The sequence below is a fragment of the Mus caroli genome, chromosome 7 (assembly GCF_900094665.2).
Source record: "Mus caroli chromosome 7, CAROLI_EIJ_v1.1, whole genome shotgun sequence".
Taxonomy (NCBI): Eukaryota; Metazoa; Chordata; class Mammalia; order Rodentia; family Muridae; genus Mus; species Mus caroli.
In genome coordinates, this window is record NC_034576.1 from 132,655,773 (window position 1) to 132,670,439 (window position 14,667).

The 14,667-nt window shown below is 48.2% G+C and overlaps 1 protein-coding gene across 10 annotated transcripts in view; it reads left to right on the forward strand.

Moving 5' to 3' along the window:
- Tacc2 (transforming acidic coiled-coil containing protein 2) overlaps positions 1-14,667 on the forward strand; it is a 210,366-nt gene that overhangs the window by 95,121 nt on the left and 100,578 nt on the right. For all 10 annotated transcript variants that reach the window (XM_029479161.1, XM_029479156.1, XM_029479157.1 and 7 more), the window contains one exon: positions 13,832-13,957. In XM_029479161.1, coding sequence (XP_029335021.1) covers positions 13,832-13,957 — 126 coding nt within the window. The remainder of the gene's footprint in view (positions 1-13,831; positions 13,958-14,667) is intronic.

A 14,667-nucleotide genomic window follows, 5' to 3' on the forward strand; every position in this document is an offset into this window, starting at 1 on the left:
ATCAATGATAGGGGTAGTTATCCTGGCCCCCCTGCTTCATGGAGCTGTGGTCTGTTGGTGAAGCCCCATACATGAAGACACTGGCAAACTGTACAGTGCTTTGCAAAGGAACAGTACCCTGTGTTAGTAGTTTCTACCTCACAGGTGCCTGCTTATTGGAGGTATGTTTCCTGGTATCTGCTATAGCCTGTGGTTATTATTTTATTATTATTAGGTATTATTGTGAAGTGTAAGCAAGGGGCCGGCCGCACACATTAGAAGCTACTGACTGGCCTTACCGTCTAGGAGCAAGGTAGCTGGGATCCTGTATGCTTTCTCTAGATTAGGTCCAAATGAAGTGTGTGGAACCTGATTCTGCTCACAGAGGGCAGATCTGGGTAGAAAGAGACAGGAAGAGAAAGCTGTTGCTCCGTTGGTCGACTCCTGCACTGTCTTCAGCCCTATTGGTTCTTCTTATTTGGGGTCATGTCCATAGTAACCCCCCCAAAATCCATGAGCCATCTCAGTGTCTGCCATTTAGATTTAAAAGCAAGCGATCGCCATTCTTGGATTTGAGGGCATGGAGGCTTCAATCGTACCTGTCTTGAGCACATTCTAAGACAATGTTCCGTTCAGTTGCATCTTTCCCTCCTTCCTGGTATTGTGCACGCAGCCCTTCCTTAGCCCCAGGCTTCTGTGGCTTTTGGTTGTCCAGCTCCCCTCTTCCCACCACAGGGAAAGGCCATGTTATGTTACCTCTTCCACTTGACTGAACTGTGTTCATCTCCCAAGTTACCTGGCCTAGGAGTCTATTTTCTAAACATACCTGCTTATAATACCAGAGCCCTAAGATCAGATCTGGCTCTGTGAGGTCCTGCTGGCTTTGGGGAGACTCCCATGGTTTGAGGGAACAATTTGGTTTCAAAAGAGATGATTGCTTCCTGGGGTGATTGCCTTCAAGCCTCAGTGTTCTTGGCATTTGGAAAATATCCTAGGCTTTTCTTGGTGTCTTCGGCCTTGAAGTGGGCCAGTAAGCTTCGTACCAATCAACCTTGTGTGACTGACTTTCAGACAGATGCTCCTTAAATGAGTCGTGGGTTTACCTGTGGAGTTGAGCAGGAATCGGATCCAGAGATGACTACAGCCAAGACAGACAGCTTAGGCCCAAGCGAGAAGTCAGGGCTTTTAGCCAAAGCTGCATCTCAGGCTCTGTTCCCAGGATGTCCTGTGATCTGCCTGCTCAAAGTCTGTCCTTGAAGTCTGACAAGACCCTGCCTCATATTTCTCTGAGCTCATCACTCAGAGTTCCGTAGAACATTTCCCCAGCGGTTCCTTGCTGGGTCAGGGAATAGGCCCTCTTGTCTCTCGAAGTATTTACTTCACTTAAGGATGAAACCCTCTTGTGTGACAAGGAGAAAACCAAGTAGTTTTATTGATGGCGTGGTTTTAGAACCAGAGAAAACCTGTGATTCTGATAAAGTTTTAATTTGTTTGTTTATTTCAAAGTTGTCTCCTCCTGTCTACATAAAAATACTGGAGGCTTCTGCCCGGCCTTCAGCTCATTGCTCCTGGGATGGGTGCCTGTTCTCAGCTCAAGCAAGTTAGAAGGGTGTTGGTTCTGGCCTGCCCAAAGAGGCAGCCAGAAAGATCTAGGGAGACAGCTATAAATATAGCTTTGTTTGGGCCACTTTCCTGTATACATATGATACCTACCTCCTGCTTACCCATGACCCATGGTGAGATAAGTGCCATCCCTTTCTTAGGGATTTTATTGAATAGACCAGGCTGGCCTGGAACTCACTATGTAGCCCAGGCTGACCTCCAATTCACAATCTTTCTGCCTCCACTTTCCTAACCCTGGGATTACTGATCTGTGCTCCCTCCCATGCCTTGATAACCTATGTTTTTAAACTGTGGTTAAATTGGGCTGGTGAGATGGCTCAGTGGGTAAGAGCACCCGACTGTTCTTCCGAAGGTCCAGAGTTCAAATCCCAGCAACCACATGGTGGCTCACAACCACCCGTAATGAGATCTGACGCCCTCTTCTGGTGTGTCTGAAGACAGCTACAGTGTACTTACATATAATAAATAAATAAATCTTTAAAAAAAAAAACTGTGGTTAAACAAATTACTTGGTGTAAAGTTTTGCATCTTAACTGTGCTGCTAAGTGAACAGGTCAGCAGGGTTGCTGTAGTGATATTGTTGTGGTGAGGTCAGATCGCCGGCACATACATACCTTGTCAGTCTAAAAACACACACACTCTCTCTCTCTCTCTCTCTNCCCCGCCACTATCTGACAGTCACCATTCTATTTTTGTTTCTATGACTTTTACATATTTTTTGTTCTTATTCCTTTTCACATTGTTTTGGGTTTTTGAGACAGAGTCAACTAGCTTAGGCTAGCCCCTGACTCACTGTGTAGCAGAGGATGACCTTGAATCATTATTCCTCTTGCCTTCCTCCCCTCCCCTCCCCGAGCTGGGATTAGCCTGTGCCACTGGTTCAGTTTCTGCTGTGCTGGGGATGGAACCCAGGGCTCTGCCCATGCTAGGCAGACATTCTCCCGGCTGAGCTGCGTGCTCAGTGCCTTTTCTTGATTTTTCAGGTGATACGTTTCATCCTTATGTTACAGCTTCAGAAACAGGGTCATAAGGATTTAATGAGCTTGCCTAAGATTACACATGGCTAGTAAATAGCCCGGCTGGGTTCAGAGCTTTACCATGGGCTCCACTTGAAGTCCTTGCCTACTCTACCCAATCCCCAGTGACTCTTCCCTTTGAATTCTATGCCTGTATCTCAGGAGAAGCAATGGCCCTGTGTATTTGGTGCACTGGTATGGCAGCTGCAGGTGGGGTGCTGACCTGGAGGGCTGGCCCACTCTGCAGTCTATGAATGACTCTGGCTCTGTGCTGCTTTGATGAGGAACACCTATGTTGTTACTCACCTGACTGTGTGGCTCCTCTCAGCACCTAGAAGGGTCCGTTTCTTAGTCTTTTTTTTTTTTGGTTTTTCGAGACAGGGTTTCTCTGTGTAGCCCTGGCTGTCCTGGCACTCACTTTGTAGACCAGGCTGGCCTCAAACTCAGAAATCCGCCTGCCTCTGTCTCCCGAGTGCTGGGATTAAAGGCGTGCGCCACCACGCCCGGCTTCGTTTCTTAGTCTTTTGAGAAACATGTTGGCTACTCTCTGCTTGTCCTGAGAGCCCGCCATGATACCCAGCCCTGAGTTCACTAACCAGGAAGCCTTGGGGACAATAATAGCAGGGTTTTGAGGGATGCTTAAGTTGTATGTTCGAAGGCTTCCTGCCATTTGACGTCCTGCCGTCCTTTACCAAGGCATCCTGGGTGGCCAGAGCTGAGTCCACAGGCCAGCCTCTGCCTCCCATTTTAGTACTCACTCCTGGGGTTGGTCCAACATGTGGGCACTGCCTATGGTCTGCCCCACCCCCCGCCCCCATCATTTTTCAGCTAGACCAGGGTGGGCTGTGCCTCTAGGGACTGTGGGTTTCTGATCACCCTGACTTTGGATTAGATAGGATCCTCAAGACCAAACAGTCCAAACCTTCATATTGTGGGGGGATGCCTGGGGCCCTGGGAGAGGAAAGGCCTTCCCTGGTCCACTGCTCAGACTTCCTGGAGGGTGGCCCTCAGTTGATTCTTCTGTACCACATGTCACTAAATTCTGCCTGAGACCACCAAACCCTGCGTGACCTGGGGGCAGAGATCTCAGATCTGGAGTTGGAGCAGATGAAATGTCCTGTATGGGTTAAGGTGGAGAGAAGCCTTACTTAGCTCATTCTCTGTTAATGACACAGTAATGAACAGTTAATGACACCGCCTGAATTACAAAGGAAAAAAAAAAGGTTTATTTTGATTGGTGGCTCCATTTGAGGTCAAAGGGATGCATCTGGTGACAGCCTTCTCCTTGCCAAAGTAACAAACCGAGTACAGAACATCACATGACAAGAGACTGGGAACATGTGAGAGACCCAGCCAGACTGGCTTTTATAACAGACCCACTCTCAAGATAATCCATTAATCCATTAGGTGCATAAATGGATTAATCCACTCCTGAGGGCAGAGCTTTAATTAGCCCTTACAGGTGCCACCTGGTGCCACCTTTAAATATGTCTTGGTGGGGACTGCACTTCAGCTTGAGGTTGTGAAAGGAACCGTATTCCAGCCATCACCAGAGGCTGTGCTTGCTTGTTCTTTGTGAAAACATGTCTGCACCGTGCCTAGTACATCCTGTGTGCTTGTCAACATTTGTCCCATCACTTGCTACCGTCTGTGCTGTGTCCATTCTTGATCCCCATTCTACTGGTGTCCACACAGTCTGGGAGAAGGAGAAGTGTGTATATGGGGGGAGGCACACCCTGCGGGGAGGAAGGAGGGAGTGTGGACCCGCTGCGTCTATGTTGATGGTACCTTCCTTTCTTGAACACATCCCACTGGGCAGGTACCCTGCTGGAGAGATGCTCTCAGGACTGCCCTTAATGAGTCTGACTGTTGCCTGGGTGGCAGATGGGGAGACTGAGAGCTTTGGGTAGACCTGCCCTAAGACTGCACTGCTCTTTATTGCAGAGGAATGGTTCTGACTAAGGCAGTCTGACCGTGCAGTCTTTGCCTCCCAAGAGGGGTTATGTCAGGCCTTTTATTTCTTCATCAGCAAAGACCCAGTACTGAGGCCTAGGAGTAGGAAAAATATATTTGAGGCTTTGAAAAAACAATTGAGACCTTATAAGAAATGAAAAGCGCAGGTCAGAGTTGAAATGAGTGGAAGTTTTGCTTGAAATGTGTGCCAAACACTGCATTATATCAACCTTCACGGCTATGGCTCCCTGGGGCTGTACAGCCTTCTTGGTTCGTTCATTCATTCATTCATTCATTCATTCCCGTGCACTTACTTCTGTGTCCTGGATTGAGGTTTGGTGGTGAAGGGCAGTGTTCCCTCTTTCGTTGCTGATGGTCCAAGTTCCCTCCTGGACCTGCTGTTCTGTTCCTTCCTCTCTCCTGAGAGGTCCCATGGCTTCTTGCACCCCTCCTGAGCTGTGTCTGTGCTCCAGACTGGGCTGTGCTCTTTCCAAGGGAAGACTCCAGAAGACAGCCTGGGCTCCTGAAGGACTTTAGGGTCAGCAGTGAGAGGCCCACACGCCCAAGACCTGGTCTCCTCTTCTATCTTCTATTAGGCAGTATGGCTGCCCTCTTGTCAGGAGTCCTGGAGAATTGCAGACCACATTTGGCAAAGCCCTGAGATACTGTACACATTTTTTTCCTCTAAAAAAAAAAAAAAAAAAAAAAGAGTATTTCCTTTTGTTTTAACCAAAGGGCAAGTCTTTGCCTTGCTGGACTTGCTTATCTGGGAGTGGAAGTGTTTGTCTGTACTCTGCCTCAGAGTCATCCCACCAGCCACTTTCCCTAGAGCTTGTGGGAGGCACCTTCATCCTGTTTCCTCCCTCTGGCCAGGCCTCCTGGCTGACTGGAAGATTTCTGGACTCCTATGCATGCCCTTGGCTTCAGCTTGATAGTGTTCTTCATCCTTGCAAAGGGAGCCTGAGAGTGTGGGATGCTCCTACACAGGCTTGGCAAGGAGCTGTTCTTATGAGTGAGGCTCATATGCTTAGGTTAATCTGTTACCAAGTTCATATATATTAGAGTGTTAGCAACAATAAAACGAGCATTCCTAGATCTTGGTCAAATACCTTAACCATCACAGCCTTGTTCCCTGTCTGATCTTAGGCAACGTGATCTTGCTGGCCTAGCAATCGGCTCTGCTTGTGCCTGATGCTCAGGCATGCCAGGCCATACTCCACTCTCACCTACTAGATCCAGACAAAGAAAGCCCAGCTTGGCCTGCCCAGAGCCTGCATTAGTGATTACCAGCAGAAGCAGAACAAGGGTCTGTCTGCTAGGATTCCCCAGAGGACATCCTTGAGCAGGATGCTCAGGAGTGCTCTGCGAAGGACACTCCCAGGGGAGTCTCCAGGTGTCATGACACCTTCCCTCTGCCTACTGTGTATTGCTAGTTTACAGCCTGCCTACAGCTTGTGCAGAAGAGCTACAATCAGAGACGTTTCCATTCCACTGAGCTCTGACATTGCCTTCCAAAACCTCACATAATAACAGAGGTGAGCTGCACAGAGCTGGCAGCTGTGACTTCCGGGGTTCCCTACAGTGCAGTGCACAGTTTCTGGGGAGTCCAGCCTTGAGTTTATCAAGTTTTACAGTAGCTGACACTGTGCCCCACACCCACAGCCCCAGCTAGTTAGAGGCCTTGGCATGATAATTGAACTAGTCTGGGTAACATGATGAGACTATCATTTAGATAATAAAGTAGGTTTCTTAGCTTACCTGGGGAAAAGAAGAAGGAATACTTCCAAGCCAGAGACCCGGCTGTGTGGAGCACGGTTGGTACAGTGCTTGCCTAGAACACACAAAACCCTCTGCTTAATAAACCTGGCCCCATAGCACCTGCCTGTAGTTCCAGCAGGCTGGAGGTAGAGGCGGGAGGACCAGGAGTTCTAGGTAAGGACATCCTACCCCATGTGGGTAGTTTAAGGCCAGCCTGGACTACGGGAGATTCTGTCTCAGAAGAAAACGAAACAATTTATAGAAGAAAAAGGTAGCAATGCCAATAACAACATCCCAAACTCCAGGGAACCCTAGTTTATGTATTAATCAGAATGAGGTAAACTTATTTAAGTTCACTGGACTTCCTTTAGAGATAAATAAATAAAGAAAGAAAGAATCTCAAATCCTTGTTAAAGATAAGTCACTAATGACACAGGAAGTCCTGAGTTTATGTGTGAGGCTTGTAGTTAAAGCCAAGTCATTCAATGATGGCCTCTGATTGCTCTCTCTGTCATTCACGAAATCCTGGGTGGACACCTGGAAGCCCCCCTCCTCTGCAGCGGCTTGCGTGCTGTTCAGCCTTATCTGGCTCCTAAATAGTCCCAGAGCTCTTACTGGGACCCCCTCACTAGGGGATCGTCTCTTTAGTTATTCTCTGCAGCAACATAACTGTCATTTTTAAAATGTCCTGCCACTCGCCTGCGGATGGCTCTGTTGACACTCTTGTCACCTCAAGGCTACAAGTTCATGCCTTATCTCCTGACCTTCTGAGGCCTCTCAGAACCTAGCCTCAGCTGTCCACCTTAACCTCTCTGCTCTCCTCAGAGCCCGTGCGGCCTGCCAGAGCCAGACCAGGCTCCTTGCTGGTGCAGGGCGTCGCTGGAAAGCCTTGTCTAACTGTTGTTGCACACATTGATTGCTGGTTCAGAGCAGCTGTGAGAACAGAGTACTGATATTCTCCCACAGAGGTTCTGCCAGTCACTCTATCTACAGATGTATATCTGTTCCTATTCGTCTCTGAGTCATTCAAGATCAACTTGAAAGAAGTCGCCCCCTCCCAAACCTAAAGCCCAAATCCTCGAGAGCTCCAGCATGCGTGTCCCTAGACAGCAGCACCCTCTGGTATGACGCCAATGCAGCCATCCATCTGGGGAGCAGTCCCTAGTTCTCAGACTCCACTCAGCATCACCACCTCTGACCATGTCCCAGCAGGTCCAGGGCGCAGTCCTACGCTGGACCCTGTGTCCCACCACCTACTCTCTTTCAGTCTAGAATCCTGCCTTGCCGTTCCAAGTTTCCCATGACCTTGAAGAGCACAGATGTCTCCTGATGTTGAAAGTCCCTCACCCTATGCCCGTCTATGAGCAGACTAATCTGCAGAAGTGAAGCTGGGCCTCTGTAGTGGTGGCAGGAGTACCTGGCAAAGCCGGAGCCTGCCAGACCTCTCCACTACAGAGAAGATCACTTTTCATTTTGTGATTACATGGTATTTGGTAGAAGATGCTTAGCGATCAGATGTCCAGTTGCTGCTTTATGCCTCCGTGCCCCTGTCTTAGCATCCTCCCATGGCCCCTGCCTGGCCTGCACTTGCCTCCTTCATGATGGGTCCTTAGTGGATGCATCTCTGTTTCCTTGTCCGCACCAGACACTAGAAGGCCCTCCTTTCTCCTTGTCATCATTTCAGCCCATGTGGATATATCCATCATTACACTAACTCCATGGATTGATTGCGATCCATTACTTTCTCTGTGTTCTTTTGTTATTTCTTTGAGCGTTTACCCTGTGTGGATGAGTGTTTTGCTTACATGGCTGACTATGCACATGTGTGTACAGTTCCCTCAGAGGCCCTTGGATCCCAAGAGACAAGAGCTACAGCTCAGTACGTGAGCCGCCATGTGGGTGCTGGGAATTGAACCTTGCTTCTCTGGGAGAACAACCAGTGCTTTTAACCACTGAGCCATCTCTCTAGGTCCCATATTTCCCTTTTTGAGGTCCAAATAACCCAAGGTTTGGCTAATGGCTGCCCCTTTGAGATTCCATCCTTTTGACAGAACCTTTCTCAAGAGGGAGCTAGGAAATAGGGTGAATATGTGCTTCTGTCTACACAGGGACTCACATGCACACGCACCTCTCTGCCTCTATTCCAGCTTAACCGATAGTCTCCAACCACCACCTAGCCCCGTCTCTTTCTTTTTCCTACAGCCCAATCGCATTTTTGTACATGCAGCTCCTCTTCTCATGAGAGCCTGGCTTCTGCTGCCTTTGATCTTGCTGTTCCTGTTTCTTGGCCGTTCTCCCCGTGCTGACGACTTCCTCAGGACACCGGGCCTGGCTTTGCCGTTGTTGTCCTTGGCCAGCTTTCTCCACACCACCCTTCTCCTCTGAGGAAGAGAAGGAAGGCCAGTGGTTTTGTAACCACGCAGAGAGGGAGAGAAAGAGAGAGAGAGGGAGGAAGCTTCCTTGGTTGTGTGGCATAGAGGATGGAGCCTCACACTAGTGGCCTTCCTGCCTGAGAAACTGTTGTTAGTTTGCAGGAATTGTTGCACACAAGGGCCCAGTAATGTCCTTTGTTGTCTCCGCTATTCCTAGAATATTCCTAGGACTTCACCTAGATCACTCTAGCCAGCAAGAATCCTGTATTCCTGTGACAGTGTGTTCCTCTGGTACCCCTTAATAGGGCTGACTGTGTCCTCCAGAACTCGTATGTTGAGACCCTGTTTTAGTGAGGGTTACTATCAGTCTGATGAAACACTACCATATATGAAAGCAACTTGGGAAGACAGGCTAATTGGTTTACATATCCTGAGTCATAGACCTTTGAGGGAAGCCATGACAGGAAGAACTCAAACTGGGAGGGGACCTGGAGGCAGGAGCTCATGTGGAGACCATGAAGGAGTTCTGCTTACTGGCCTGCTCCACAAGGTTTGTTCAGCCTGGTTAGATTGAGGACCATCAGCCCAGGAACGGCCCCATTCACAATGGGCCGGGTTCTTCCACACCAACTACTGATTGTGAAAATTCTCTACAGGCTCAGTCTTATGGAAGTATGTTTTTCAATGGAGACTCCCTCCTATCCATGACATTTGTATCAAGGTGACATAAGACGAGCCTGCACAGACCTGAAGGCTCAAGGGTGGTTGGTGGTATTAGGAGGCAGGGGCTTGGGGAGGTTGGTAGGCCCGAGGGAAAACGTTCACGAATGGGATTAGTGTTATATGAAAGGAACCAGAGAGAGTTCCCTGTCCCCTTCTACCAGATGAATCGGCACAAACTCTGAGCCTGGAGAAGGGCACCCATCAGACCCCAGACTTGCTGGCTTTGATCATGAAATCTCAGCTTCCAGAATGTTGAGAGAAACAGAGCTCTCCCACGTCAGTTACTGCTTGTGAAAATGCTCTACAGGCCACTAGTCTCTGGGCATCTGTTAAGAGTCGCCTAACGCACTAAGATGTCACACCTGAGACACTGTTCTTTGGATTTTGGGTTTACCTTGCTCTGGATTAGCCTGTCAACCTGGAGTGTATCGTCCCATGTGATTCACTCCTGCCCACAGGGATCATGATGGGCATGGATGAACTATGGAATGTGGAGCCCAAGATTGGCCCTTTCACACTAGAACACGGGCACCCTCCTCTTGGCAGCAGGGCCCTTGCCACCTCAGTCTCCATGTTGGTACTTCACAGCCTCGTAGGAAAGCAGGTGTTGGTAAGAAGTTTCCCCACACAGTCCAGCGACCACGTAACTCTTGCTGCCTAGGTTTGCAGGGCTGGCCCAGCAGCTGGTGATAGCAGCTGGTGGTTGAAATCTAACCAAAATGTACTCCCTGAAAAATATTTCAGTCATTCTAGACTCAGTGTTACCACGAGTAGAATTTAGGAAGCTTTCATACCTTCAAGTAGTAGGTCTGAGAAGAAATGGTATTTCTTTTTTTTTTAATTAGGAAAAAAAAAAATCTTTGGAAACAGGATCTCTTTATATAGCCCTTACTCTCCTGGAACTTACTAAATAAACCAGGCCCTGCAACTCACAGAGATCTGCTGAAGGAATGTTTTAGACTTTTATTTTATTTTATGTGTATAAGTATTTTGCCTGCATGCATGTGTATATACCACATTGGTGTCTGGTGCCTACAGAGGTCAGAAGAGGGCATTGAATTCCCTGGAACTGGAATTACAGATGGTTGCAAGCTACCCAGGTGGGTGCTGGGAACAGAGCCACGTCCTCTGCAAGAACAACCAGTGCTCTTAGCCACTGAGCCATCTCTCCAGCCCCTGAAGTATTTTATAAGAAGCTCTCTAACTGTCCAGAAATCAGCTTAGCTCCATCCAAAGCTGCCTGAAACTTAACTAGATCACCAGGAGGCAAGCCAGGAAGGTCTCAGAGCTGGTGGTACACTGTGAATTTGATAGACGTGTACCTGGTCACATGCACACATGCACAGATATTTAGCAGTCGCCTTTGGTTCAGCTTATTGTAGATGCACATATATGAGTATTTCAAATCATGATTTATTTTATTTTATTTTGGTACAAGAGGTTGTTAGACCCTTACTGGAAGCTTGTTAATGCTTGTTGGGCACACTGTTCTCAGGTCTTTAGTCTGTAGAGGTGCACATACAGAAGGAAGAAGGAGGTGAGTTAGTAAGCAGGAGTAAGGTATATGACTAGATCGAGGAGCCCTGTGTGATGGCACAGCTCAGGCCCTCACTCTTACAGACAGAAAAGCTAAAGTCCCAAGGAGTCACTTGGCAGAAATCCCAAGGTGGGGCTGCTCTGGGCTCCAACCCTCTTGACATCATTGACAGTTACTCTGTGAGTGTAATAGCATATTTGCTCGCTAACGTCAGAGCTGATGAAGATATTAGTGAAAATGTCATCCATCAAGTATTTATGTTCAGAAAACTTAGGGAAGTATCAGTATTCTCTGAAAAATGTCGTGCCACCATCTGTGTGGGTGGAGGTCTGTTTTTGGAAACTTCTCTCTTGGTCCTTCATTTTCTTTGGTGATGCCTAATGAATGGATGTGGGTGTGTTTCTGCTTTAGAAAGAGATGGGCAAGTCCTCAGTCAGGACGGCATGAACCCCAGAAGTGGTGTAGCTCTACTGGTACCCAGGTCACAAAACATTCAGTAATCCAGGGAGCAAAGCTGTTCCCTGACACTTAAAAATATTTCATAAATGTATTTTCTTATTTATATCGATTTTACTCGTGGTATTCATTCAACATGGAACCAGAAAACGGGGCCCACGGGATGGCTTAGCTATAGAAAGCAGGGCACACACTGCAAGCTGTGCTCTCACCACCACATGTGTGCACACATGCACATAAAATGAATAACAATATAATTAACATTTCTTTTAAAGAACTAGAAAATACGGGGGTGGGGGAGGAACTCTCCAAGCGGGCAGTGGGGGCAGGGCAGCATTTGGGATGTAAAGAAAGAATTAGAAAATAGATATCAAATCTGTGACCAAGATAAAACACTCAACTTGAGAAAAAGAATTCTACTGCTAGCACCTTGGCATAGATTCTACCTTGCTTGCTGGCTCGTTCAGACTTGTTACTGGCATTGCTGCACCCAGACATGCAAAGCTCAATTATGAGGCCATAGTTGATTTTCTTTCAAAGTTTTTAGTTAATAACGGTAATATTTCCACCTAGATATGTAAACCTCTACCAGTATTCTTTTTTTTTTTTTTTTTTGGTTTTTTCGAGACAGGGTTTCTCTGTGTAGCCCTGGCTGTCCTGGAACTCACTTTGTAGACCAGGCTCTACCAGTATTCTTAAACCGTGGTAAATGAATTTGTTTTGTGGCTGTGCCTTCATCTGATAGACTGTTTGCACTATTGGGCATTTTGACTGCCTCTGGTTACGTCTGCTACTGTGACCACAATCTCCTTGCTCTCAGCCTTTATTCCCCCCGCCTCTCGATTTATTTATTATATGTGAGTACACTGTTGCTGTCTTCAGACACACCAGAAGAGGGCATCAGATTTCATTATGGAGGTTGTGAGCCACCATGTGGTTGCTGGGATTTGAACTCAGGACCTTCGGAGAGCAGTCACTGCTCTTATCTGCTGAGCCATCTCTCCAGCCCCTTTATCATCTCTTAAAATAGCATCTTTGAAAGACCATGGTGTGTCAAAGCAGGCAGAGTCTTTTATGATGTTCTGTGTGTGTGCTGCCAAAATTTCCGGGCTGTATTTCGTCTCTAACAACCTCTTCCCCTTCCCCTTTCCCTTCCCCTTCTCCCTGTTCCCCTCCTCCTTCTCCCTGTTCCCCTCCTCCTTCTCCTTGTTCCTCTTCCTCTCCTCCTCCTCCTCCTCCTCCTCCTCCTCCTCCTCCTCCTCCTTTTTAAATTTATTTTACCCCCTTCCCTTTCTTCTTCTTGCTCCGACTCCTGCTCACTCTGGCCCATAGGTTCCTTATTTGTTTCATGGTTGTGAGCCACCATGTAGTCGCTGGGATTTGAACTCAGGACCTCTAAAAGAGCAGTTGGTGCTCTTAACCGCTGAGCCATCTCACCAGCCCCTTCTCTAACTTCTTAATATTTAGAAAGTTGATCATGTCCATAATTTAGGAGTCTCCAAGTTGTAATCTACCAAAGCTCTCTAGCATCCTGGCCATTCCTCCCCCTCTGTGCTGGCTCCCTTTTTTCTTTCTCTTGTTCTTTGACCCCCCTGCCCCTTGTGTGTAGCCATGGGGCACTAGCATCTGCCCAAGAGGAACTGGAATGGTGGGTGGGACCCATAGAGAATAGTAATTCAGGGGCACCCGTATGGCCCGTCCGCTGGTATTTAGAATGTAGTTTTAGAAAATCCCCTGGGCCCACTCTCTGTCACTCATGCACGAGCCAGGGGCCCTGGTTGGTGGCTGAACATTCAGAAGCCTCAGGTTAATCCTTTGGCTTAAGCCAAGCCCTTGTTTGTCCACCTGGTCTTGTGATCTGCCTCCTGTCGCCCCTCCTTTGTCTATGCTCTAATTACAGTGACCTTTCGCTGTCCTGCAGAATGTCAAGCTCCTTCTCAGTCATGGTTTTCGGATATAGCGATGGCTGCTCACACTGGTGGCCATTTGCTGTTCTCTTCTTCCTCCTCCACCTTTGGTGCCCAGCCTGCTGTGGCGATGGAGAGGGTGGCTGCTGAGGTTACTCAACCTGTCTGTGCCTTTGTTTCTAAGTGGTGATAAAAAGCCAAAAACAAAGACAACAAAAAAAACAAAAACAAAAACCCAGCACCCCAAAGGGGTCTGTGGCAACATGTATAAATGCTAACCTCCTACTGGTTTCTGTCTTACTTGTTGGTAGCCAGGGATAGACCCCGCCCCTCACTCCCCTCCCCCCGGGGAGGGGCAGCACCATCTGTAAGAAGCACGGACATCTCCTTCCTTCTACACAGAAAGAGTGTGAGCCCTGCCCAGAGCCAGATGTTAAGACACATTTGCACCTTCTGGGAGCTTTCTGAGTTACTTGACTTTTTTTTTCTTTTTCCTTTTCTCTGTAGCATCCCTGGAACTGATGATGTCATCCAGCCAGCTGCTCCTGCTGACCCGGGACACCCACCCTTAGCTGACTCTTCCCACCATGGTGACGCTGTCAGCTCAGTCTCTACGCATCTGACAGTCCAGAGGTACAGTAGAAGCATGGCTGGGTCTGGCTGAGCCCAGGTCCCCTGGCTGTTCCTCCTCATCCCTTGTCCCACACACCCACTCACCTTGAAGGGTCTGTATACCTGCTCTAAGCACAGCAGGTATGTGCCAGGGCTTTGCCTCTTCTTGTGGCATTAGTTATACTCTGATTGGACACTGGAAGCCCAACAGGAAAAGTGCATGTGCTGTTTTGGGACAGGTACCTGGCAGCTGCCTGGGACACCAGCGGGGCCAGCGTCTTGTTTTCTTTTGTCTTTGGGTGATGATCAGAGAACAGAGTTGTCAGCAGAGCATGGGAAGGGGAGCCAGGCTCCTCAGCTCTCAGGAACCAGCCCTCAGCCCTGCCTTCTGTCCATTGTTTCCTGCAATCCCTTCTTCCTTGCCCTTCACACCCCAGGTTTTTGCCACTCAGCACTTGGCCTGGAGTCAGCCTCACTTCCCTTTTGCCTGTGGCATTTGCATTTAGACCAGGCTTGAGACTTGGTAACCACACACACACACACACACATACACACTACATAGTGTACATTCATATTAACACAGCATTTCTTGTTGCTTTGACAAAAGCAACTCCTAGGGTAGAGGACTTATTTTGTCTCACAGTTTGCGGGTACAGTCCATCATTTTGGCTCACAGTTTGCGGGTACAGTCCATCATTTTGGCTCACAGTTTGCGGGTACAGTCCATCATT